This window comes from Pituophis catenifer, unplaced genomic scaffold, assembly GCF_029215685.1.
Source record: "Pituophis catenifer annectens isolate HBS135680 unplaced genomic scaffold, rPitCat1.0.hap2 SCAF_8, whole genome shotgun sequence".
Lineage (NCBI taxonomy): Eukaryota > Metazoa > Chordata > Lepidosauria > Squamata > Colubridae > Pituophis > Pituophis catenifer.
Window position 1 is genome coordinate 9,317,661 of NW_027256888.1, and position 25,265 is coordinate 9,342,925.

A 25,265-nucleotide genomic window follows, 5' to 3' on the forward strand; every position below is an offset into this window, starting at 1 on the left:
AACAGAAATAACACACCGAGAATCAGATAAGCAGCAAGAGAATGCAAGGTTTTCCATATGAAAAACGTAGACCCTGCCACAATAACCAGAGGGACAAACTGGAGTGAAATTCAGAGGACAAGAAAATAATAACAAACATAACAAGCTGTAAATCACAGGTAGTCCTTAACTTACGACCACAATTGAGCCCAAAATTTATATTTGTTAAGTCAGGAATTTGTTAAGTGAGATTTGCCCCATTTTTACGACCTTAGCCGCCCCGTTTGTTAAGTAAATCGCTGCAGTTGTTGAATTAGCTACACGGTTTCCCCGATGACTTTGCTTGGCAAAAGGTGATCACATGACCACCCCGGGATACTGCAACCGTCATAAATGTGAATCATCTGTCAAGCATCCAAGTGTATGCTGCAAGGGTCATACGTGTGAAAAATGATCGTAAGTCGCTTTTTAAAATGTTGTTGTAACATCTGACAGTCGCTAAACGAACCGTTGTAAGTGGAGAACTACCTGTAAAACTATCCTTAAAGTAATGATCCAGAATGAGGACCAGTAATGGATTAACTTTCTTCCAGCTATTATGCAACATGTATTATACTTTAATAGCAAGCATTACAACAGCTTAAAAGCTTATTTCAAACAATGATTTTTCCAGAAGAATATTGGGATGCATTAAATTTAATTATCCTGCATACGGGTAAATTTTAAAGAGCCACATCTATTGCAAAGTTCATCAAAAGCGCATTTTTTGGTCTTATTTTTCTACTCTGTTTCGAAAGAAAGGTGCATTTGTACATTCTCTGAAATTTTAAAATGATAGAAACGGTACTAAATGTTAGGTAAAGGTAAAGGTTCCCCTCACACATATGTGCTGGTCGTTCCCGACTCTAGAATTATAGAAATCCAGAATTTTAGAAGAAAAATATGGAAACAATGCAACCCATTTGACTCAAGGAATTTACAAAATATGGGAGAACCTGGTGATTTTGCCAACGTCTGAATTTTGATCACACGATCCTGAGAATACTACAAAGGTCGTAAGTGCGAAAAGTGGTCATAAGTCACTTTTTTCAGTGCCATTATAACGTTGAATGGTCACTAAAGGAACTGTTGTAAGTTGAGGACTAACTGTACACTGTAATTGTTTTAGATATCAACTGAAAGGTATTTCATCTGGATTAATGGCATTTAAACAAGGAACAGCTTCTTCTTATGATACTTTTCAGGTAAAGGGAAAGGAAAAGGTTCCCCTTGCACATATGTGCTAGTCGTTCCTGACTCTAGGGGGCGGTGCTCATCTCCGTTTCAAAGCCGAAGAGCCAGTGCTGTCCGAAGATGTCTCCATGGTCATGTGGCCGGCATGACTAAATGCCAAAGGTGCATGGAACGCTGTTACCTTCCCACCAAAGGTGGTCCCTATTTTTCTACTTGCATTTTTTTACGTGCTTTCGAACTGCTAGGTTGGCAGAAGCTGGGACAAGTAACGGGAGCTCACCCCGTTACGCGGCACTAGGGATTCGAACCGCTGAACTGCCGACCTTTCGATCGACAAGCTCAGCGTCTTAGCCACCGAGCCACCGCGTCCCTCTAAATGTTACAGATAGGTAAAAAGGCCCGTTTCATGGAAGAGCAACTGAAAGCAGGAAAATGAGAAATGCACAAATAAGCTACTGCAGAAAATGGACTGGGATATACAGGTAGTCCTCGACTTACAACAGATCGTTTAGTGACCGTTCAAAGTTACAACAGCATTGAAAAAAGCGACCTGGGACCGTTTTTCAGACTTAAAACTGTAAGAACACCCCCCCCCCCCTTTCCTGGTGGCCTTGTGATCAAAATTTGGAGGCTTGGCAACTGGCTCATATTTAAGATGGCTGCGGGGTCGTGTGATCACTTTCTGTGACCTCCTGCCAAGCAAAGTCAATGGGGGTTCACTTAACAACCGTGCTACCCATTTAACAACTGCAGTGAGGTCACTTAACAAGTATGGCAAGAAAGGCCATCAAATGGGACAAAACTCACTTAGCAAGAGAAATTTTGGGGTCGGTTGTGCTCGTGAGTTCGAGAACTGCTTGCCTGCAGAACATTTTTTCCTCAACAGAAATAATTCAGTAAGGCACTGATTTTCCTCAGTTTTCATTAAAAAAAAAAAAAAGGAATACAAGTAAATCGGGCTTACTCCCAGGACCCCTGTCAATCTTTTTACTTTGATTGTTGTTTCAGAAGCTGAATTACACAAATCAGGCCTGTCAAACTCAAGGCCCGTTGGCAGATCTGGCCCTGAGCCCACCCTGGAAACAGTGAAGGACTAACCCGCGGTGCCTCTGCCAGTGAAAACGGAGCTCGCGCAGGCCGCATGCGACCCTCTTGAGCTCCGTTGTCACTGGCAGAGGGTTGCAGGAGGCCGTCCCAGCTGAAAACGGAGTTCGCGAGGGCCGTGTGAGCCCCCCGAACTCCATTTTCACTGGCAGAGGGTTGCAGGAGGCCATCCCAGGTTAAAACGGAGGTCGCGAGGGCTGCGCGTGTCCCTCCTGAGTTCTGTTTTCTCTGGCAGAGGGTTGCAGGAGGCCGTCCCAGCAGAAAACGGAGCTCGCGAGGGCTGTGCGTGCCCCCTAAAGCTCCGTTTTCACTTGCAGAGGGTTGCAGGAGGCCATCTCCGAAAACGGAGCTTGGGAGCTTCTTCTCGCTGGCAGAGTGTTCAGGCCACCACAGGCAGCTCCCAACACGAGTAATGTCATGCTGGCCACACCCACCCTGCCCCCCATGAGGCCAAACTCAACCGTGATGCGGCCCTCAATGAAATCGAGTTTGACACCCCTGACAGAAGGCCAAAAATAGGCCGAAACATTTTCCTTCTATAGTGGGATTTACATACTCCACCCTGCCAAAGATATTCATGAGATGCAAAGAAAGTGGTAATTCAATGCATTTGTCGTCATGAACCACAGACATCAAGGTTTGAACATTTCCCAATCCTTGTTTGGTTAGTTAGTTAGTTAGTTAGTTAGTTAGTTAGTTAGTTAGTTAGTTAGTTGGTTATTTATTTATTTATTATTTATTATATGCCGCCCTTCTCTGGAAACTCAATGTGTTAAGCAATAGCCTTCATACTTTTGTATATTTTATACAAAGTCAGCTTATTGCCCCCACAAACCGGGTCCTCATTTTACCCACCTTAGAAAGGATGGAAGGCTCAGGCGACCTTGAGCCTGGTGAGAATTGAACTCGCAGTAATTACAGGCAGCTGGATGTTAAATGCTGCCTTAGTAGGAGGCATTAGCCTCCTACGCCACTCAGGTTAAGACCATCAAGTAACATTTATAAAATATTCTGTCTCTTCAACGTCTTTCTTGGCTTGAGCATTTCAAATGAACGTTTCTTTACCTCGAATGAACGATCTGGGTGGGGTAGCACTATTGTACGCAAAGTGTTCCAACACTGAAGTGTCTCGGGAGAAACAAAGCAACACCTGTGGAAAACACAAACACACTTATCAGAAAGTTATCGGTGAAGGATAAGCTCATTTTTAACCGAATTATCGAAAAAAGACATTTCCTGCAAAGGTGAAAGTTTTACTACATGTTAAGGACAAGCAAAATGCTTAGATTAACCCCCTCCAACTGAATGATGGCTCTCATGTTCCTGGAAAAGCAACAGGTATGCTTCGTCCTATTTGAACTTTTTTTTTTATCAGTTTATTTATACATTTTCATTTTACACACAAAAGTGCTTGGTGAACAGCGCATTGTCTGGGTCAAGTTGCTTATATAGCAGGGGTGAAATGCTCCCGGTTCAGACTGGATCGCCCGATCCGGTAGCGATGGTGGTGGGTGGTTCGGAGAACCGGTAGCAAAAATCCCTGCGCCCCCCCCCCCCACCATGCCCAGCTGAGCCGCACGATCATCAGAGGCTTTTTTTTTAAGCATTTTTTCTACCACCTCTTCCGACGAAAACATGCTTTTAAAAGTAAAAAAAAAAAAAAGCCTCTGCTGATCACGCGGCTCAGCTGGGATCGTCAGAGGCTTTTCAAAGCATTTTTCTCTGCAACCTCTTGGCCGAAGAGGTGGTTAAAAAAAATGCTTTGAAAAGTCTCTGACAATCCCAGCTGAGTTGCCTGATTGTCAGAGAGGCTTTTCAAAGTATTTTTTAAAAAGCCTCTCTGACGATCCCAGCTGAGTTGCCTGATTGGCAGAGGCTTTTCAAAGCATTAGAAAAAATGCTTTGAAAAGTTAAAAAAAAAAAAAGTTAGCCACGCCCACCCACCCCACCAAGCCACGCCCACAGAACCGGTAGTAACAAATTTTGCATTTCACCCCATTATATAGTAATCCTTTTCTAACTCCTAATGTCCACCTCTGTCATCCAAACCATTTGTAAAACAAATCCCATTTTTGAAAGTACTCTGTATCTTCCCTTTCTTTTATCTTTAACGTCCATCTGTCCGTTTCTGCACAATCTAATTTTTTTTAAAATTACATCTTCTTCTATAGGTGTATTCTCGTTTTTCCAGAACTGTGCAAATACAATTCTTGCTGCTGTCAAAACATGTAGTATTAAATAAGACATCCCCTGATAATAAGCCCAATTGGGCTTTTGAGCGCATGCGCTAAAAATAAGCCTCCCCCGAAAATAAGCCCTCCCCGAAAATATTTAAATGCAGAGCTGGAAATCAGGTAAGATGGCAAGAGGAGTCCCATCTTGCTCCACGCGCCCCAAAATAATAAGACCTCTCCAAAAATAAGGCCAAGCACTTATTTCGGGGTTCAAGAAAATATAAGACAGGGTCTTATTTCTGGGGAAACATGGTATGTTTCCTTGATGAATATGAGTAAAGACGAAGACACTCAGGAAAGGAAGGAGCCAACAGAAAAAATGGAGGAAAAGACTGAGCTGAAGAACCAGAGAATAAAAGAAGGTGGAGATAACAATGAAAATAACAGTGACTGATGAATTAAATCGGGGGAAAATATATTAAGAGAGTTGAGAAGAGAATTAGAGATATAGGAAGATGCTTTTGAAAGGGAGATAGTGACCTGGGTAGGAAGTGTGGAAATTAGGCAGTGGAAAAGGGTAGAGGTGGGAGAAATACCTAGATTGAATAGCTAAGAAGTAGATACAGACAGAGATAAAGATCCAAGAGAGGAATATGGGAGGCAAGTAAAAAAAAAAAGCATAGCAACTAAAGTATTGAAGCGGGCAAGAGACGATGGATAGATGATCTATCTTTTTTGTTGTTGTTCTGATTTGCTTTTCTTTTTCTCTTCTCTTTTAGGTAGGTGACATGACTAGAAGTTAGGTAGGATAGAAAGAAAACGTCTCTTAATAAAGGGTGACATGATTAAAAGCGAGAATAAGAAATAGAAATAAGAGAAAAGGGGGAATATTAGTGTATACACTTTTATATAATAAAATAAAAGCAATAACAAGAGAAAACATGGAATAATTGAATAATGACAGATTTGCAACTTAATATAAATGTGTATTATTATTAGAAATATATAAGTTGGTTGGATGTAATAACTATGATTAATTTTACCAATTTTATTTGTATTAGAATGTACGACACCCAGGTGCCACACTGGGTGTTCACTCATTGATACATACATATATAAAATAAAATAAAAAACTTGGAAAAATATATATATATATATATATTCTCTGGTACTACGCCTAACAAAAATATTCCTGTCTTATAATCTATATGCTGCTTCAACATTTTTTCCAACCATGTTCCAACCATTTTTTTCCAGTAATTCTTCCTATTTGGACCTTTTAAGGAGTATTGTAAAAATAACCTCCAGTTTTCTAGGTTTTTTAAGGCAGTGGTAGAGAAAACTGGATCACCAACAAAGAGTTATCTCCCAATTTTTCTATGTATAAACTCAGAACCCTATACACACACGACTGCTCCTTTTATTCTGCCGCAGGAAAAAAAAACCCACACAAATCTACAGCAAATTCATTTCCACGAGTGATAACTCTAATGTGGGACGTGCTGCAGCTTATCTTTTTATTTTAAACAGAATTTTTCCAACGCCATGACAATGTTTCCCAGTGTAGGGCCTGTGCGGAGAGAACCTTTCCGTTTAATATTTAATATAAACAAAATCCTCTGAAAATTGTATTTGTCAAAGAAAAGCAGAAAGGTCTTGAAAATCCGGTCTGGGCTTCTGATAGAAGACAGAATAATTTTCTGCCCGAGATATGGGCTCACCTTCTTGAATAACTTACTACTTCGCTGGTTAACATTTTTTCAGAGGGCAAAGTCCCTTTATCTTAAATACACACTTTCAGCACTACTTATCAAACCCCGTGCTCCTATCCAAACTCTTAAAATATACCACAGCCAGCAAAGTAGTAATAAACAGGAAAAATTAAAAGCTAGTTTATAAGGACCCACGTCAGCAGAAAGAGGAGAGAAAATTATGGATTCAGACAAGTGTTCAGCCATACAGATTCTTCCCTATCTTCCTTCCTTCCCTCCTCCCTCCCTCTTCCTTCCTTTTCTCCTTCCCTATCTTCCTTTCTTTTCCTTCCTTTTCTTCCCCCTTTTTGCTTCCTTTCCTCCCTATCTTCCTTCCTCCCTCCCTCCCTTGTCCTTCCTTTTCTCCTTCCCTATCTTCCTTTCTTTTCTACCTTCCTTTCTTCCCCTTCTTGCTTCCTTTCCTATCTTCCTTCCTTACACCCTCTTCTTCCCTTTTCTCCTTCCCTACTTTTCCTTCCTTCCTTCCCCCTCTTCCTTCCTTTCCTATCTTCCTTCCTCCTTCCCTATCTTCCTTTCTTTTCCTTCCTTCTTTTCTTCCCTTCTTGCTTCCTTTCCTATCTTCCTTCCTTCCACCCTCTTCCTCCCTTTTCTCCTTCCCTATTTTTCCTTCCTTCCCCCTCTTGCTTCCTTTCCTCCCTATCTTCCTTCCTCCCTCCCTCGTCCTTCCTTTTCTCCTTCCCTATCTTCTTTTCCTTCCTTCCCCTTCTTGCTTCCTTTCCTATCTTCCTTCCTTCCACCCTCTTCCTCCCTTTTCTCCTTCCCTACTTTTCCTTCCTTCCTTCCCCCTCTTCCTTCCTTCCCTCCCTATCTTCCTTCCTTCTTTCCTCCCTCCCTCTTCCTTCCTTTTCTCCTTCCCTATCTTCCTTTCTTTTCCTTCCTTCTTTCCTTTCCTTCCCCTTCTTGCTTCCTTTCCTATCTTCCTTCCTTCCACCCGCTTCCTCCCTTTTCTCCTTCCCTACTTTTCCTTCCTTCCTTCCCCCTCTTCCTTCCTTTCCTCCCTATCTTCCTTTCTTCTTTCCTCCCTCCCTCGTCCTTCCTTTTCTCCTTCCCTATCTTCCTTTCTTTTCCTTCCTTCCCCTTCTTGCTTCCTTTCCTATCTTCCTTCCTTCCACCCTCTTCCTCCCTTTTCTCCTTCCCTACTTTTCCTTCCTTCCTTCCCTCTTGCTTCCTTTCCTCCCTATCTTCCTTTCTTCTTTCCTCCCTCCCTCTTCCTTCCTTTTCTCCTTCCCTATCTTCCTTTCTTTTCCTTCCTTCTTTTCTTCCCCTTCTTGCTTCCCTTCCTATCTTCCTTCCTTCCCCTCTTCCTTCCTTTTCTCCTTCTCTATCTTCCTTCCTTCCTTCCTTCCTTCCCGTGTCAAGTGCAATTTAACAACTGCAGTGATTCACTTAACAAATGTGGCAAGAAAAGTCGTAAAACAGGACAAAACTCACTTAACAAATTTCTCACTCAGCAACACAAATTCTGGGCTCAATTGTGGTTGTAAATCGAGGACTGCCTGGATTAGCCTTAGTTTGGCAGAGATTCTATCCACTAAGTGTAATCAAATAAAAGACTGGAGTCCATCGCCTTTCAGTGTGTCTTTGGCCTTGAGCCTGACATATGCAGACACAGAGCAGACTCCATGAAATTATACGCAAATGGAAACGTTCTGTCCTCTTCGTGCTTATCCAACAGTTATTGATATATCCAAATTAGTCATTATAAAGAGTCCCAAAGAAATGAACATCTGACGGGATATCCTTATCACTCGGAAGCAGAATTTGGCAATTAAGTAGGCAACCTGAGCATTTGCGTCTGCTCTAAGTGACTCTGTTTGACCAGACAAATTCTTTTCAGAAATGGTTGAAATAGCTTTTGTCGGAGATTTAAAAAAAAAAAAAAAAACAGAACACAGGAAACAATGTTCCGCCTTCAATTCTGCCTGAACTGCACGGTTATTAAGTCTGTGATAATGAGAACTGTATTAAATCCAACTTCCAACATTCCCGATGGTAGAAAATTAAAGCGAATTCACACAAAGGGAGCCTGGATGATTTCTAGTCCAGCACCTTTGCTCGAGTCGGAGATCCTGTACTATTCAAGTTGACTGTCCGATCTCTTCTTAAAAACCACCAGTGATGGGGCAACCATAATTTCTGGAGGCAAACCGGTCCACTGTTTTACACCATTGCTCTCTGTGTCAGGAAATTTCTCCTAGGTTGCTTCTCTCCTTGATTGGTTTCCAACCATTGCTTCTTGTTCTGCCTTCAGGTGCTTTGGAAAATAAACTGACCCCCTCGTCTATACCAATATCTGAGGCAGCCCCTCAGATATTGGACCGCTGCTATCCTCTCACCCCTAGTCATTTTTTAAAAATTGAGAATAGAACAGAACAGAACAGAACAGAACAGAGTAGAGTAGAGTAGAATATTGGAAAGAATAGAATAGAATAGAATAGAATAGAATAGAATAGGAGTAGAGTAGAGTAGAGTAGAGTAGAGTAGAGTAGAGTAGAGTAGAGTAGAGTAGAGTAGAGTATTGGAAAGAATAGAGTAGAGTAGAGTAGAGTAGAGTAGAGTAGAGTAGAGTAGAGTAGAGTAGAGTAGAGTAGAATAGAATAGAATAGAATAGAATAGAATAGAATAGAATAGAATAGAATAGAATAGAATAGAATAGAATAGAATAGAATAACAGAGTTGGAAGGGACCTTGGAGGTCTTCTAGTCCAATCCCCTACTTAGCCAAGAAACCCTACACCACTTCAGACAAATGGTTATCCAACATCTTCTTAAAAACTTCCAGTGTTGGAGCATTTACAACTTCTGGAGGCAAGTTGTTCCACTGATTAATTGTTCTAACTGTCAGGAAATTTCTCCTGAGTTCTAGGTTGCTTCTCTCCTTGATTAGTTTCCACCCATTGCTTCTTGTCCTGCCCTCAGGTGCTTTGGAGAATAGCTTCACTCCCTCTTCTTTGGGGCAGCCCCTGAGATCTTGGAACACTGCTATCATGTCTCCCCTAGTCCTCCTTTTCATTAGTTCCTGCAACCGTTCTTTATATGTTTTAGCCTCCAGTCCTCCAATCATCTTTGTTGCTCTCCACTGCACTCTTTCTAGAGTCCCAACGTCTTTTTTTCCATTGGGTTTCCTATCCGCTGGTTCTCTTAAGATGATTTGAAAGGTGCATTTGGTGTCAATTTCAACTATCCGTTCCCTTGCAAAGATTACCCAGCTGTCTAGCTATGAACATCAAGGTCCGTTTCACCTGAAAGGCCACCTACAAACATAAAATGCTGGCTAGAAACGATGCAGAAGAGAACACTGACTTCAACTCTGTAGCATGCCTAGCTTGGCATATGTACAGTATGCGATCCTGATGTTTTACAGCTTGGGTAATGCAGCTTTCTTCTATTTCAATAAATAGATGTTTTAGCTAATTGCTCTTAAGGCTGTAGTTTTACAGTACTTCCCCAAAAATAAGATGGGTCTTATATTAATTTTTGTTCCAAAAGACACATTAGGGCTTATTTTCTGGTTAGGTCTTATTTTGGGGAAAATACGGTACTAAATGCATCAATCTGACTGACAATCTTAATTGGGGCTTATTTTGGGGTAGAGCTTATATTATGAGCATCCTGAAAAATCATGCTAGAGCTTATTTTCCGGTTAGGGCTTATTTTGGGGAAAATACGGTACTAAATGCATCAATCTGGCTGACAATCTTAATTTGGGCTTATTTTGGGGGTAGGGCTTATATTACAAGCATCCTGAAAAATCATGCTAGGACTTATTTTCCGGTTGGGTCTTATTTTTGGGAAAAACAGGGTAGTTAGATGGCATCTTCAATATCACAAGCTTTTATTTTGAAAGCTTTCTTCATCGCAAGGCAATCAGACAAATATCTTAATGATGATTTAGAGAGCATTAGTTTTTTTGCCTGTACTTTATTCTCAGAATATACAGAATCCTAAGTTAAGGAATGCTTATTTGATTCAACTAGGAAGAAAAAAAAAAGACACTTCCAACAGCTTTGACTAATTGAGTTGAACTTACCGTGAAAATGAGGTTCTAACCCCATGACATTTATACTGACATTATAATCAAATGTATGTTAGCAAATTTGCAAATGTAATAAACCTTCATTAAGAGAGATTTAAAAGAAGCGACACAGACAATTACAAACACAGACACAGCTTCATTTTTAATAGAAACAAAGGTCATATATTGTGGATGCATAAATTATGGGTGCCTTTCCAAGGGTCATAGTAAATTCTATTATATATAATATATATATTATAGGTTACTATAGGTTACTTCTTTTATATATGCCAAAGACCGGGCACAACAAATATCATTGGTTCCTTTTATCTTTAAATCATCTTTGAATGTTTAAAACTTGTATTCTTGATGCCCTTTCCAGAAGAACTCCTAAAAGGATCCAAATTTCTCATGAATGCCAGATTTTCTCCAAAACCTATGGCCAGTGGTGGGCTGCTGGGGGTTTGCAGAGGTTCGGGAGAACCTCTAGCTAAGATTCTGTGCAGTTCGGAGAACCTCCAAATCCCACTCCTGGTTGGCCCCGCCCCACCCCTCCCAGGAATTCCCATGTGGCCCGTTTTGGATACAGGTAAATGCAGGGCGCGTGCAGAGGCTTGGGGAGGGCGAAAAATGGGCTTACCGGAAGTTCTGGAAGGCCAGAAATGGGCCCGTTTCTAGCCTCCAGAGCCTGGGGAGGCCATTTTCACCCTCCCAGAGGCTCGACAAAAGCCTCAGGAGCCAAGGGAGGGCAAAAACGCCCCCCCCAGCCGTGGTGCAGGAGGCCGACTAGGCCACGCCCACCATGGTCATGCCCACTCAGCAACAGGGCAGAAAACCCCTTGCTAAAAATGTTGAAGCTCACCCCTGCCCATGGCCACTGCCCATTAATCTCCATTGCAAACAAAAGCAATGCTTAGAACAACTGTAGCTATAATGCTTCACATTTAATTTAAGAAAATTTGTAGGGTGCGCCAACTCACTCTCAGTAACTCAGGGCAGCTTATAAGGGGGGGGGGGAAACCCCAATATAAAAACAATTTAAAAATATATACCGATAGATAAAAATATATAGAGATAGATAGATAGATAGATAGATAGATAGATAGATAGATAGATACCGTGTTTCCCCAAAAATAAGACCCTGTCTTATATTTTTTGAACCCCGAAATAAGCACTTGCCCTTATTTTCGGGGAGGTTTTATTATTTTGGAGCGTGTGGAGCAAAATGGGGATCCTCTTGTCGTCTGATTTCCAGCTCTGTTTCCCTAACCCTAACCAGAGGAAATGGTGGGGACTGGCTGCGCATGTGGTTTAATATTTTTGGGGAGGGCTTATTTTCAGGGAGGGCTTATTTTAGCACTCAAAAGCCCAATTGGGCTTATTATCTGGGAGGTCTTATTTTAGGGGAAACAGGGTAACCCCCTGTTATTGTCCTCTTTGGCGACAATAATCAAGCGAGCCATTTGATGGGCACCATCCCACTGTGGGGTCCCCAGGCCCTTGGCAAACCAGGTCTTCAGGGAGCAAGTAGGGGCCAATCTTATGTCTGCAGTGATGATGATCTAAAGGTCCCCAACCCCCGTCCCACTACTGGGCCTTGGCCCGTTCGGAACAGGGCTGTTGGAAGTGGTATGCGAATGTGTGTGCCCCACAAAATATAAATGGAATTTACTCTTGTGTAGATACACACAGCAACGCACTGTAGCTCTACTTAAGAGCAGCTGTTGCATTACAAGTTTTATTTGATCTACAAAGTAAACAGAATAAACTCTACCCTGGCCCAAATGTCCTTCTTCCAATGACGAATGATTTGCCATTTGCTCCACGTAAATACTTACCTGATATAAATAATCCTCAAACACAAAGTAGTAGTCATCATTGCTGGCTGTCAATTTCACATCCTGAAATAAATAAATAAATAAATAAATAAATAAATAAATAAATAAATAAATAAATAAATAAATAACAGACAACTTTCTGAAGCTGAGCCACATCTTTTCCACGTGGGCACCTCTCACACCGTACACAATATAACAAGCCGCAGCACTATCGTCATCTAATGGCGTTAACAACAGTTCTGGCGCTACTCCTATATCAAGCTCAGTCTTTCTTCAACTTCTAATTTTCAAATGCAATGAAAAGTTCCCTTAGAATCATTGATCTATAATGAAAGAAACAGAATGACAGAGTTGGAAAGGACTTTGGAGGTCTTTTAGTCCAACCCCCTGCTCAAACAGGAAGCCCTACATCATTTCAGACAAATGGTTGTCCAATCTCGTCTTAAATACCTCCAGTAATGGAGCACCCACAACTTCTGAAGGCAAAAGCGGTTCCACTGATTAGTTATTTTCGCTGTCAGAAATTTTCTCCTTATTTCTAGCTTGGTTCTCTCCTTGATTATTTTCCACCCTTGGCTTCTTGTCTTGCCTTTAGGTGCTTTGGAAAATAGCTTGATCCCCTCTTCTTTGTGGCAGCCCCTGAGATATTGGAACACTACTAGCAAAACACTGTGGGATCCAAAAATGGGCATGTCTCAAATCTCCATTTATTCCGGCGGTTTATTATTTAACTCCCATGTGACTCCTCTCCTGCGCGAGCTGCATTGGCTTCCGGTGGACTTCCGGGTGTGCTTCAAGGTGTTGGTGATCACCTTTAAAGCGCTCCATGGCTTAGGGCCAGGGTACTTACGGGACCGCCTTCTGCCACAAATAGCCTCCCACCGGCCGGTTCGCTCCCACAGAGAGGGCCTCCTCAGGGTGCCGTCGGCTAGACAATGCCGGCTGGCGACCCCCAGGAGGAGAGCCTTCTCTGTGGTGGCACCTACCCTTTGGAACAATCTACCCCGAGATACGAGTGATCTCCGACCTCTGGACTTTTCGTCGGGCCCTAAAAACTCATCTCTTTCAGTTAGCCGGTCTCTCTTGATTTTATGATTTTATGGTTGGTTTTAAATTTTGATATGGATTTTAAATTGATAAATTTTAAACTATGGGCCAAATTTAATTATTTTAAATCTATTTTTAATCGTACTTTATGTATAAATGTTTTTATTTTGGCTGTCCACCGCCCTGAGTCCGAAAGGAGAAGGGCGGTATAGAAATTCGAATAATAAATAAATAAATAAACTAGTTAGCAGTCCAAACTAAGAGGGTTTTTCCCCCCATTTATTCAAGAAATGAAATGGCTTCTGATCACGTTTTTGAATGCCCGCGATTGTGCTTGGCCAGGCTGAGATATGCCACATTCCAAAGGATTCTAACTGCAAAAATGGGAATTCCGATAGCAAGAGTCACGCTGATTTTGATTCCTGTTAGTACTTCTACATAAACACCACATTCAAAAGATATATTATGGTGATCATAGCAGAACCATAGAGATTTTCGCTCCTTACTAGCCAGAAATTCAAGGCCCTTGGATTTGTTTGCTATCTGCTATCTTGCAAGCAGAACACAATTAATAAGGTTAGTCATTATAAAAGACATTAAGCCCGGTCAAAACAAACATTCCTTTTCACTACATAAAGCCTAGAGGCTGAGTAACGCATTAATTACTGACCACAGAAATGTGCAATTCAAAAATTACTCACTTTATAAATCAGACTGTCCACCAAAAGATTGTACTGGATCACGTTAGACTTCAGTTGTTCATAGTACAAGATATCCTAAAATGAAATAATAATAATAATAATAATAATAATAATAATAATAACAACAACAACAACAACAACAACAACAACAACAACAACAACAACAGTTCCTAGGTCCTTGGTTAGGACTCGAGCTGCTGAGCTATTAACCAGCCTCAAAGGCTGTGAATCTCACTAAAGATTAACCAATAATAATAATAATAATAATAATAATAATAATAATAATAATGCTATCGTGAAAGCGAAGATACAAAAATTCACTGACAATCCAAACTGGCGACTTTGCAACGACAAAGTCGAAACTGTTTCACACTTAATATGCGAGTGCAGCAAAATCGCACAAACTGATTACAAAGCTAGACACGACCAAGTTGCTAAATTAATCCACTGGTCATTATGTAAAAAATACCTGTATCCAAAAAGTCATGGGAGCACAAAGTGGAAAAAGTTGTCGAAAATGAGACAGTGAAGATCTTGTGGGACTTTCGAATACAGACTGATCGTCATTTGGAACACAACACGCCAGATATCACAGTTGTCGAAAACCAAAACGTACAATTTATTGACATCGCGGTACCAGGAAATGCCAGAGTCGAAGAAAAAGAACTGGAAAAAAATCATGAAATATCGCGACCTGGCCATCGAAACTACACAATTATGGATGAAACATATAACAGTGATAGTCATTGTCATCAGGGCACTTGGTACCATGTCCAAGAATTTTATAAGATACATCAACAAATTGCAGCTTCCTGCAATAACACCAGAGGAACTGCAAAAAACTGCGCTACTCGGAACATTGTATATCTTAAGAAGGTACTTGGTTGATACCTAGGATGCTCGCAGCAACCAGTATCAACCATTTGCACCAGTCAATGGTATTTGTGATGCATTTTTGAATGTTCAGTTGACTGAGTTTCATATTTAATGAATAAAAGATAATAGTAATATATAATTGTAATTACATTTGAATTAATGCAATCAAGGCCAGAATTTTTTTTTGGGGGGGGGACATCAAATGTTTTTAAGTGTAGATTGTGCAAAGTGGCAGAAGAAACAGTAAATTATATACTCCACTCAAGCAAAACAAAAAAAAAACCTGCACAAACTGAGTACACACAATAACGCAGTTGCGAAAAAGTTTCATTGGAGCATCTGTAAAACTTAGCATGTGCTGGGAATGAAAAACTGGTGGAAACACAGAATCGAAAAAGTAATTGAAAACAAGCAGCTTAAAGTATTGCGGGTTATCCGAGCATAGATTGGTAAAGTCTTGGTTCACAATAAATAAGATTTAATTAGGGTTGAAAAGGGGGGGGGAAAGTATGGATAATTGATGCTGCAATACCAGAGGGTAGTACAGGACGAAAAATTGACAAAGATGACAAACTATTAAGATCTGAAAACTGAAATAGAAAGTTTATGGTATAAACCAGCCATAGAAGTGCCATACCAAAAAATCTTGGATGGCATTTAGAAAAATCTGCGCATGGACAAAATTTCTACCTGTTAATTGCAAAACACTACATTATTTAGATCCACACATATACTACGCTTATACATCACAACATCAAGAATTTGATGCGTATGAAGACCTGTACCAGCTAAAGAACTGCCACCTCTGATTTTAAACAACTGTGAATAGATAATACTAAAATCAACAAATGTGACTGGAAACCACAGTTTAAAAATCTGCTAGTTTTACTTCGTTGTGAAACTGCCTGAATAAAAAGGGTTTATATTTACCTTTGCTGTGAATGAATTTAATTGAGTGCCTGTTTGATATGGTACATATTAGGGTTTTCGGCTGTAATAATGGTCTCAGTGTTTTTAAATATTATTGTTCTAAAGTTCTTACATAACCAGCTCTGATTATAGTGGAAAGGCAGAACTGAATTTCTTACGTAAATAAATGAGTTCCAAAAATAAAAAATGGAACTAGGAAAAAATTCATTCAGGATATCCGAATATAATCTCAGAAACTTTGTTAGATATTCATCATCAAAACAAATGAAACATATTTTATATCCAAGCAAGGAATAATAAATATTTTAAAACAAGGAAATATAAGATTCATTTCCATAGGTATTTATATTCTATTATTCAAACAGAAACTTTTATCAAAAGTGGACTTGAAAAATAATTAAGGGACATTTGTAGGGTATAATTTCATTTAAAAAAAACCAAATACAAACAAGGACAAAAAAATATAGTAGGAGTTATAAATGTTTTAAAAATTATATACAGTATATTATAGTGATTAAAACACTAAATGCAACAGAAGCGGGGTGGGAAAAAACTTTTTAAAAAATCCATGGGCATTAATTAATTCAAATTTTTGTCTCGAACATATAACACATATTACTTCAGCTCATTTTCACAGCTCTTAGGCAGAATAGACCAAATCCATTTCTTCGTATCAGGAGAATAATGAAATTCTTCCTAGGTTTACAAATTGAATTTCTCTGCCTTCTGAAAATACTGCATCAGGATTCAACAATTTCAGAAGATAAGTTAATTATTTGCTTGGCTGTGTTACATCCCAGACATTCTTAGGTTAGACATGATATTGAGGACAGTTTCCTTGTGGCGTCTGGCTCATTGAGGATAGAAAACAGGTGGCTGACTTACATCAGAGAATAGGTAAAAAGAAAGCAATTCCACTAACCCATCTGGACCAATTGACAGTTTAGAATAGAATACAATAACAGATTTGGAAGGGACCTTGGAGGTCTTCTAGTCCAACCCCCTGCTCAGGCAGGAAACCCTATACCAACGATAGGTAACCTTTTTGCCGTCGCATGCCAAAAGCGGGGGGAGCGGGATGGTGGGTCACGCTCGCTTGCGCCCACACCCATAATTCAATGCGCCTCACGCAGGTGCATGCAACCCCCCCCTGCGTGACCCCCGCTTTTGGCACACGATGGCACGACGGGCCCAATAGGCCCGTTTTTTCGCCCTCCCCAGGCTCCAGAGGCTTTCTTGGAACCTGGAGAAGGCGAAAATGGCCTTCCCCACCCCCCAGAGGCTCTCTGGAGGCCGGAAACAACCCGTCCCAACTTCCGTTGGGACCAGAAGGCCTGTTTTTCACTCTCCCCAGGCTCCAGAGGCTTTCTTGGAGCCTGGGGAGAGTCTTTGACTTATAACGGTTTGTTTAGCGACCGTTTAAAGTTACAGTGGCTCTGAAAAAAGTGATTTACGACCGCTTTTCACACTTATGACCGTTGCAGCCTCCCCATGGTCATGTGACCAAAACTCGGCCGCTTGGCAACTGACTCCTATTTATGACGGTTGCAGTGCCCTGGGGTCATGTGATCCCCTTTTACGACTGCTTGACAAGCAAAGTCAATGGGGAAACCGGATTCACTTAACAACCATGTTGCTAACTTAACAACTGCAGTGGTTCACTTAACAACAAGTGGCAAGAAAGGTCGTAAAATGGGGGCGAAACTCACTTCACCACTCTTGCACTTAGCAACAGAAAATTCGGGCTGAATTGTGGTCATCATAAGTCGAGGATTACCTGTATAGGACTACACACATGCCAGCTCTCCTGACATTCCAGTACAGTAGTCCTCAACGTACGACCACAATTGAGCCCCGAATTTAAGTCGCTAAAAGAACAAATTTCTAATTTTAGCGACTTAAATTCTGGGCTCAACTGCGGTCGTAAGTTGAGGACTAGTGCACTGGAATGTCAGGAGAGCTGGCATATTTTTGCACATGGTCATGGCAGGAATTCAGCATAAATAGAGAAAGCAAGAAAGAAAGATAAGAGCTGTACAATTCTCCTTTTAAGACAGCAGAAGAAAATATATAGTTACACAGCAGACACATTTAATATCATGTTTATTATCCTTGTGATTTTTCTCATAAACACAATTTGCTCTATTTTAGGGTTTTAACTGTGCGGTTAGGGAATGCATGTTATTTATCAGATGGCAGAATATGTAGTACATTCAACTAGGCAAGGATAAAGTCATTGTTACTTTTATGATAAAGGTAAAATGAACCAGATGTATTCAGAACATGTAAATAAAATCCTGTTGGTAAGTAAATTATAATCCAGGTAGTCCTTGACTTACGATGGTTCATTTACTGACCGTTCAAAGTTACGACGACCCTGGCAAAAGTGACGTATGACCGTTTTTCACATTTATGACCGGTGCAGCCTCTCCATGGTCACGTGACCAAAATTTAGCTACTTGACTCATATTTATGACTGTTGCAACATCCTGGGGGGGTCATGTGGTCACTTTTTGTGACCTTCTCACAAGCAAAGTCAATGGGGGAGCCAGATTCACTAAACAGCCATGGTACTAATTTAACAATTGCAGTGATTCGCTTAATAACGGTGGCCGGAAAGGTCGTAAAATGGGGCAAAACTCACTTAACAACTGTCTCCCTTAGCAAGAGAAATTTGGAGCTCAATTGTGGCCATATGTCAAGGATCGCCTGAATAGAACAATAACGTAAGTATTTCACAGTGACAAGTCAAATCTCATTAGATTTCTAGAAACATTGTTTAAATTACTGATAGCCATGACAAAGTTATTTTTTTATACTGTGCTAGCTTTCAATCATTTAAAAGATTCCAGGAAATCGAATTATACCTTATCTTTTAAAATGAGTATTTCCTCTGCCTGAATTATATTTTGACCTGTAATTCCCCAACATATTGGTGGCATCGTTTATTTTACGTATTAAATCAATTCAGTCTATCTCTCTAAGAAAGTCTGGCAGGAAACAAAATAAAAACAGACAACAATCGCATTAAAATAAAATTACTACTAACACTGTGTTGAAGCTCAACTAAACACAAAATCATTAGATCTCTCACTAACATGCCAATTGTGTTAGAACTTGAGGACTTTGAGGAGCATATGCACCGAAGGCAAATTCCTTGTGTGTCCAATCACACTTGGCCATTAAAGAATTCTATTCTATTCTATTCCATTTTAGTTCTTGGTTTTAGTTTTTATTATCTTAATTGTTTGTAATTTTATTATTCTTGTGAACTGCTCCAAGTTGTGTTCTAAAGATGAACTACATAAAACTTTTTTTCATAAAATAAACCCTTATGCCTGGGAGACAAGCCTGGGAAAATTAAAAAAAAAACTATATTAAAAAATATTATAGGCCCTTTATTTAAAAAAAATGCCCCCTGAATAACTATGCATATTAATCCATTAAGAATCGCAGTGATTTTTCATAAAGACGGAGTCAAAATCCACTTAACCTATAAAAACTCTTTAAGAGGTAATAGCTAAACTCATCCTGTAATTGTTTTAAATTTTGGAATCGTTTAAGAGAAAACAGCGATACAATTACAAAAATTAGCCATTTTCCCCAGTAATTCTGAAGAAATTGAAGAAGGAAAGATTGTCTAATGATAACAGGCTTTAAACTTTACTCCTTTACATTAACACTTCCACTTATCTTATTTCTAAAGTTAGCAATTCTTTCCCTGGCTGGAACCACGAGGTCAATTTAATTCCCTTTTTTAATGAAGGAGAGAATTGCAGAAGAGTATTAGTAGCAGTAGTTGCAATGTATGACTGTGAAAGTTGGACTATAAGGAAGGCTGAGCACCAAAGAATTGATACCTTTGAACTCTGGTGCTGGAGAAGACTCCTGCGAGTCCCTTGGACTGAAGTCGATCAAACCGGTCAGTCCTAGAGGAGATCAACCCTGACTGCTCTTTAGAAGGCCAGATCCTGAAGATGAAACTCAAATACTTTGGTCACCTAATGAGAAGGAAGGACTCACTGGAGAAGAGCCTAATGCTGGGAACGATTGAGGGCAAAAGGAGAAGGGGACGACAGAGAACGAGGTGGCTGGATGGAATCACTGAAGCAGTAGGCGTGAGCTTAAATGGTCTCCGGGAGATGGTAGAGGACAGGAAGGCCTGGAGGAACATTGCCCATGGGGTCGCGATGGATCGGACATGACTTCGCAACTAACACCACCACATTAGTAGTAGCCCTGAAATTTAGAGAGTCAGGGTAGAGAGCTTGAGATATATTCCCTTCTTAAAAGCAATCCTCTAACCTGCTGACCATGTTTACTTGAGAAGCTTAAAAAGAAAACCCGCATAAGAAGGAATAAGAAATGGAATGCTAGGGCAATTCCAAAGTTTTCTCCTTTTTCTGGGGACCATCTCCAAAAGGAACTTAGAATGTGTTTATATTTACTCTCCGTATTTGCATATCAAATACTCTGGGGGTTCAATTCAAAAGGGAAAGCTGTTATGGTTACATTAATAGTCTATTTATTCCAATGTTTTTTCCAGGAATGAGCATTCGGATTCACCCTTGGGACAAAGCAGGCTTGTCTGCTTTGGCCCAGATTTGATCAGGGTTTAAGGAGCCAAGCTTAGACACCCAGACACAGTATCCAGATCTCCTTGTCTCTGACCACACACACACACACACACACACACACACACACACACACACACGTGTGTTACCTGCTTCTTCAGCTCTGGATGAAGAAAAAGCATCTCTGGGACAACCATGATCTGGATGACTGAGAATCTCCATAGACATTGGTTTCTTATGGTTTATCAATTGTTGTTTGTAACATATGATTTATGATTGCAACTATGATTTATGACATATGACCTATTACTTGCTGTTGATATGTACACTGTGGGCTTATGCCAGAGACAATTTCCTTGTGTGTTCAAACACACTTGGCTAATAAAGAATTCTATTCTATTCTATTCTATTCTATTCTATTCTATTCTATTCTATTCTATTCTATTCTATTCTATTCTATTCTATTCTACTCTATTCTACTCTACTCTAATCTACTACTCTATTCTATTCTATTCTATTCTATTCTATTCTATTCTATTCTATTCTATTCTATTCTATTCTATTCTATTCTATTCTATTCTATTCTAGTCCCTTTCAATTCCATTCCATTTCATTCCACTCCAATAATACAAATAAAAGAAGTTCAAAACTTTTTTTAAAAGTATATTAAGACTAACAATAGGTTGGATTTACACTTTCAATCTGCACTCATATAATCTCTTTAGTGTAGTACCTTTCACTGTTCCAGGCAATCCCCTGACCCTTTAAAGTAGATTTCTAAGGATTGTAGCCATTTCTAGAATATGGTCCTCTTCTGCTGCAGGATCAACATCCTGTCCCAGAATAAAATTCACCCATTTGTGGCAAAGTAACGAGGGATCCAACTGATAATTTGCGCTACAATCAAAAGTCAATCTGCGAAGGCGAAACAATTTCCGGATTACTCCTTCTGTTCTGCTACTTATGCACTTCATTTTCGAAGTCAAGTTGCAATGACTTCTTGAAGTTTCTGAAAAATAAATCCTATCCGCTCCCAGACATTGATTTAAACTAGTTCCTTAATTAAGAGAAATGCTAGAGGCCTTTGAGCAGAATGGTACGACAGTAAAACGACTGCCAGGAAATTAATGTTCCTAATTATTCTACAGCTTTTAAAAGCTGCTACTAAATACAGTGCTGAAGTGGATAAACACAAACATAGTTGAATAATACCACGTGTTTCCTATTTCATAACAATACTATGCGTGTTTCCTATTTTGTAACGCAGATTGCTTTTTTTTTTTTAATTTGATTTATATGCCGCCCTTCTCCAGAGACTCAGGGCGGCTTACAATGCATTAAGCTTTTCCTATTGACCAGGCTTTCCAAGGTAAAGGTAAAGGTAAAGGTTCCCCTCGCACATATGTGCTAGTCGTTCCCGACTCTAGAGGGCGGTGCTCATCTCCGTTTCAAACCTGAAAAACCAGCGCTGTCCGAAGACGTCTCCGTGGTCATGTGACCGGCATGACTAAACAGCAAAGGCGCACGGAGCGCTGTTACCTTCCCACCAAAGGTGGTCCCTATTTTTCTACTTGCATTTTTTTACGTGCTTTCGAACTGCTAGGTTGGCAAGAAGCTGAGACAAATAACGGGAGCTCACCCCGTTAGGCGGCGCTAGGGATTCGAACCGCTGAACTGCCGACCTTTCGATTGACAAGCTCAGCGTCTTAGCCACTGCATCCCTCTTCTTTTCAGGTACCTCTCAGTAAATTGTGATTATTAGAAATTAACTGGACTCTCTAAAAAGAGGAAGGACTAGGGATTCGAACCACTGAACTGCCGACCTTCTGATCGACAAGCTCAGCGTCTTCGCCGCTGAGCCACCCCGTCCCTTTATGTTTAAGACTTCGCATACTGCAAATCATAAGAGTTAAGCACGTGTGGACAGGTACTATAATTAAATATTCCGTGGATCCATATCGTTTACAGATATGTTTGCACAACTGATTTATAGGCTGTAAAGGCACTGCAGTCATAAATCTGTAGATTAGCTTGTTTGAGTTCTCCCATTACTTTACAAGCAGTGTCAGAATAACTGTAGGATTAAATAACGAGGAAAAATAGACTAGCACTACCAGTCAGAGAGTCTAGAAGAATTATGGCTTTCCTAATGTCCACCCTGACTTTATAACAATATAATGCGGGTGTTCGCATTTTGCAGTGAAAAATGCTCATAATGTACAGGCAGTCCTTCAATGACAATCATTCGTTTAGTCATCATCATCATCATCTTATTTTAATGACCCGATAATCCCTAGCAGGGTGGAGTCTGGGCAACTGAATGGAGCGGAGTGTTTACTGGCCGGATGCCCTTCCTGAAGCCAATGAGGAGTTTTATTCAGCAGATACATTCTCATTGTGCCCAGAGAGAGAAATATCTGCCTCTATCTAGGATCGAACTCTCAGTTTCCTGATTGTGAGGTGAGAGCTCCACCTCTAGGCCATCGCACCACTCAATCATTCTTTTAGTGACCGTTCAAAATCATAATAGCACTGAAAAAAGTAATTTATGACAGTTTTTCATATTTATGACCATTGCCGTATCTCCAGGGTCACATGATCAAAATTTGAACGCTTGGCAACTGGCATGTATTTATAACAGTTGCAGTGTCTGAGAAGCAAAGTCAAGGGGGAAACCAGATTCCCGCATTATTAACTTAACAGCTGCAGTGATTCACTTAACAACTGTGGCGAGAAAGGTCATCAAACGGGGTAAACCTCACTGAACAACAGTCCTGCTTAGCAATGGAAATTTTGGGCTGAATTGTGGTCGTAAATCGAGGACTACCTGTATCAAAGACTGTAAGATACATTTAAAAATACACTTGTAAATTATCGACTGGGACCCACCAAGGCATATTATTAGCAAAAGAGATGAAATTATGTGGGGAAGGAGATTATTTATTTAGTTATTAAACTGCCATGCTGCCCATCTCCCCTGTAAGGCAACTCACAGATTACAAAAAGACAAATAGATAATTACAATGATGGCAATTAAAAAAATGTAAAACTAGAGAAAGAGAAACAGAAGTAAGAGATGAACGGCAGAGGCATGAGGTCTTTTACTCCCGCTAACCACCTCCGAGTAGTGGGCATTGAAACCCCTCCCCCTCGTGGCCCCAAGCCAACTGGTAAAAAAACAAGTTTTGGTTACAACTTTTTGATAAACTTATTCAACTGTTCTTTTTGACAGGATTAAACTGGATGCCTTTCAAGGGAGGAGCCACCTTAACCCATACTATACTTATGAGAAAAATGCTTTTTTCCCCCATGTTTTATTTGTTTTATTTATATAACATTAAATTTTCATCAAACAGTGTGTATTCTGGGTATAATTATGCTTAAATCATATTTATACATCTTTATTTTGATAGGTTATCACCATCATATTAATAGTATAACAACATAATAATGTAATAACCTTAATATTTAACATTTAACATCCTCATCTTTAACAATTCTCCTCTATACCATTTTCTCCATTTATATCTCTCCTTTCTAACTTCTGTTTCTGTTATCTAGCCATTGATAGAATACGTCCCATATCAAAAAATATTCAGTTTCTTCTTTATCCTTAACTGCAAGTGTTAATCTATCCATTTCTGCACAATCCAATATTTTTTAAATTACATTCCCTTCACACAGGATCTCATCACTTTTCCATTGTTGCGCAAATACAATTCTAGTTGCAGTTAATATAGGCAGGATCAAATATGAAGTCTTTTTATCATATTTTTCTGGTAGAATGCCCAACAAAAATATCTCTGGCTTCAGGTCTATATGTTGTTTTATCATTTTTTTCCAGCCATGTATGTATTTTCGTCCAATGTTTTCTTGCTTTTGGGCATGTCCACCACATAGGGTAATATGTGCCAGATGCTTGATTACACTTCCAAGATTTTTCCGATCGGTCTTTAAACATTTTTGCAAATCTTACCAGTGCAAAATGCCATCTATAAAACATTTTATACATATTTTGCTTTTCTCTAGGCCATTCAGTTCATCCTGCAATGGGAAGAAGGGTTGGTGATGTTTTCCTAGGCATTCCCGCAAAAAGAGAAGCACTCAATGGGAGGAAGAAGATCAGACAGTTCTTAGAACTGGGAATATACTGCAACTTCAGCAGAATTTATTGATAAAAGGAGAGCCCACTGATTAAAAAAAAATGTTGTGCTAGAAAGCAGGGGTGAAATGCTTCCGGTTCGGACCGGATTGCCCGATCCGGTAGCGATGGCGGCAGGTGGTTTGGAGAACCGGTAGCAAAAATCCCTGTCCCCCACATGCCCAGCTAAGCCGCGTGATCATCAGAGGCTTTTTTTTTTTTTTAACTTTTAAAAGCATTTTTTCTACAACCTCTTCGGCCAAAAAAATGCTTTTAAAAGTTTTTTAAAAAGCCTCTGATGATCGTGCGGCTCAGCTGGGATCATCAGAGGCTTCTAAAAGCACTTTTTTCTGCAACCTCTTCGAAGAGATTGTAGGAAAAAAAATGCCTTTAAAAGCCTCTCGCGATCCCAGCTGAGTTGCCTGATCGTCAGAGGCTTCTAAAAGCACTTTTTTCTGCAACCTCTTAAGATTGTAGAAAAAAATGCTTTTAAAAGGGGGGGGGGAAAGTTGGCCACGCCCACCCAGTCACATTACCCCCCCCCCACCAAGTCACGCCCACAGAACCGGTAGTAACAAATTTTACATTTCACCTTTGCTAGAAAGTCAGAAGTTTGAACAAAAGTGTTAAATGAAGGTAGATGCCCCCGTAGGATCTTGCAAAGGAAAACTCCTAGAATGCTCAACGCTAGAACCAAAACGTACACTTAGCTGACACATGAATAGCAAACAGACACCTGTCTTTCCAATCTACTTTTCAGGCTTACCTCTGGTTGGGTTGAAATATTCAGAATCAGTGCCCACAGCTCTGCTCTTAATGAATTTGGGGAGCCTTGTCGCACGTACTGTTGGGCAGCTGCACTGTCCTGCTCCATAAGAACTA

General features: G+C 40.2%; 1 protein-coding gene across 1 annotated transcript in view; it reads right to left on the reverse strand.

Moving 5' to 3' along the window:
- Positions 1-25,265, reverse strand: part of TBC1D19 (TBC1 domain family member 19) — a 68,230-nt gene that overhangs the window by 18,331 nt on the left and 24,634 nt on the right. Inside the window, exons 11-14 of the mRNA XM_070948336.1 lie at positions 25,150-25,262; positions 13,863-13,937; positions 12,115-12,177; positions 3,382-3,466 (exon numbers count right to left, since the gene is read on the reverse strand). Coding sequence (XP_070804437.1) covers positions 3,382-3,466; positions 12,115-12,177; positions 13,863-13,937; positions 25,150-25,262 — 336 coding nt within the window. The remainder of the gene's footprint in view (positions 1-3,381; positions 3,467-12,114; positions 12,178-13,862; positions 13,938-25,149; positions 25,263-25,265) is intronic.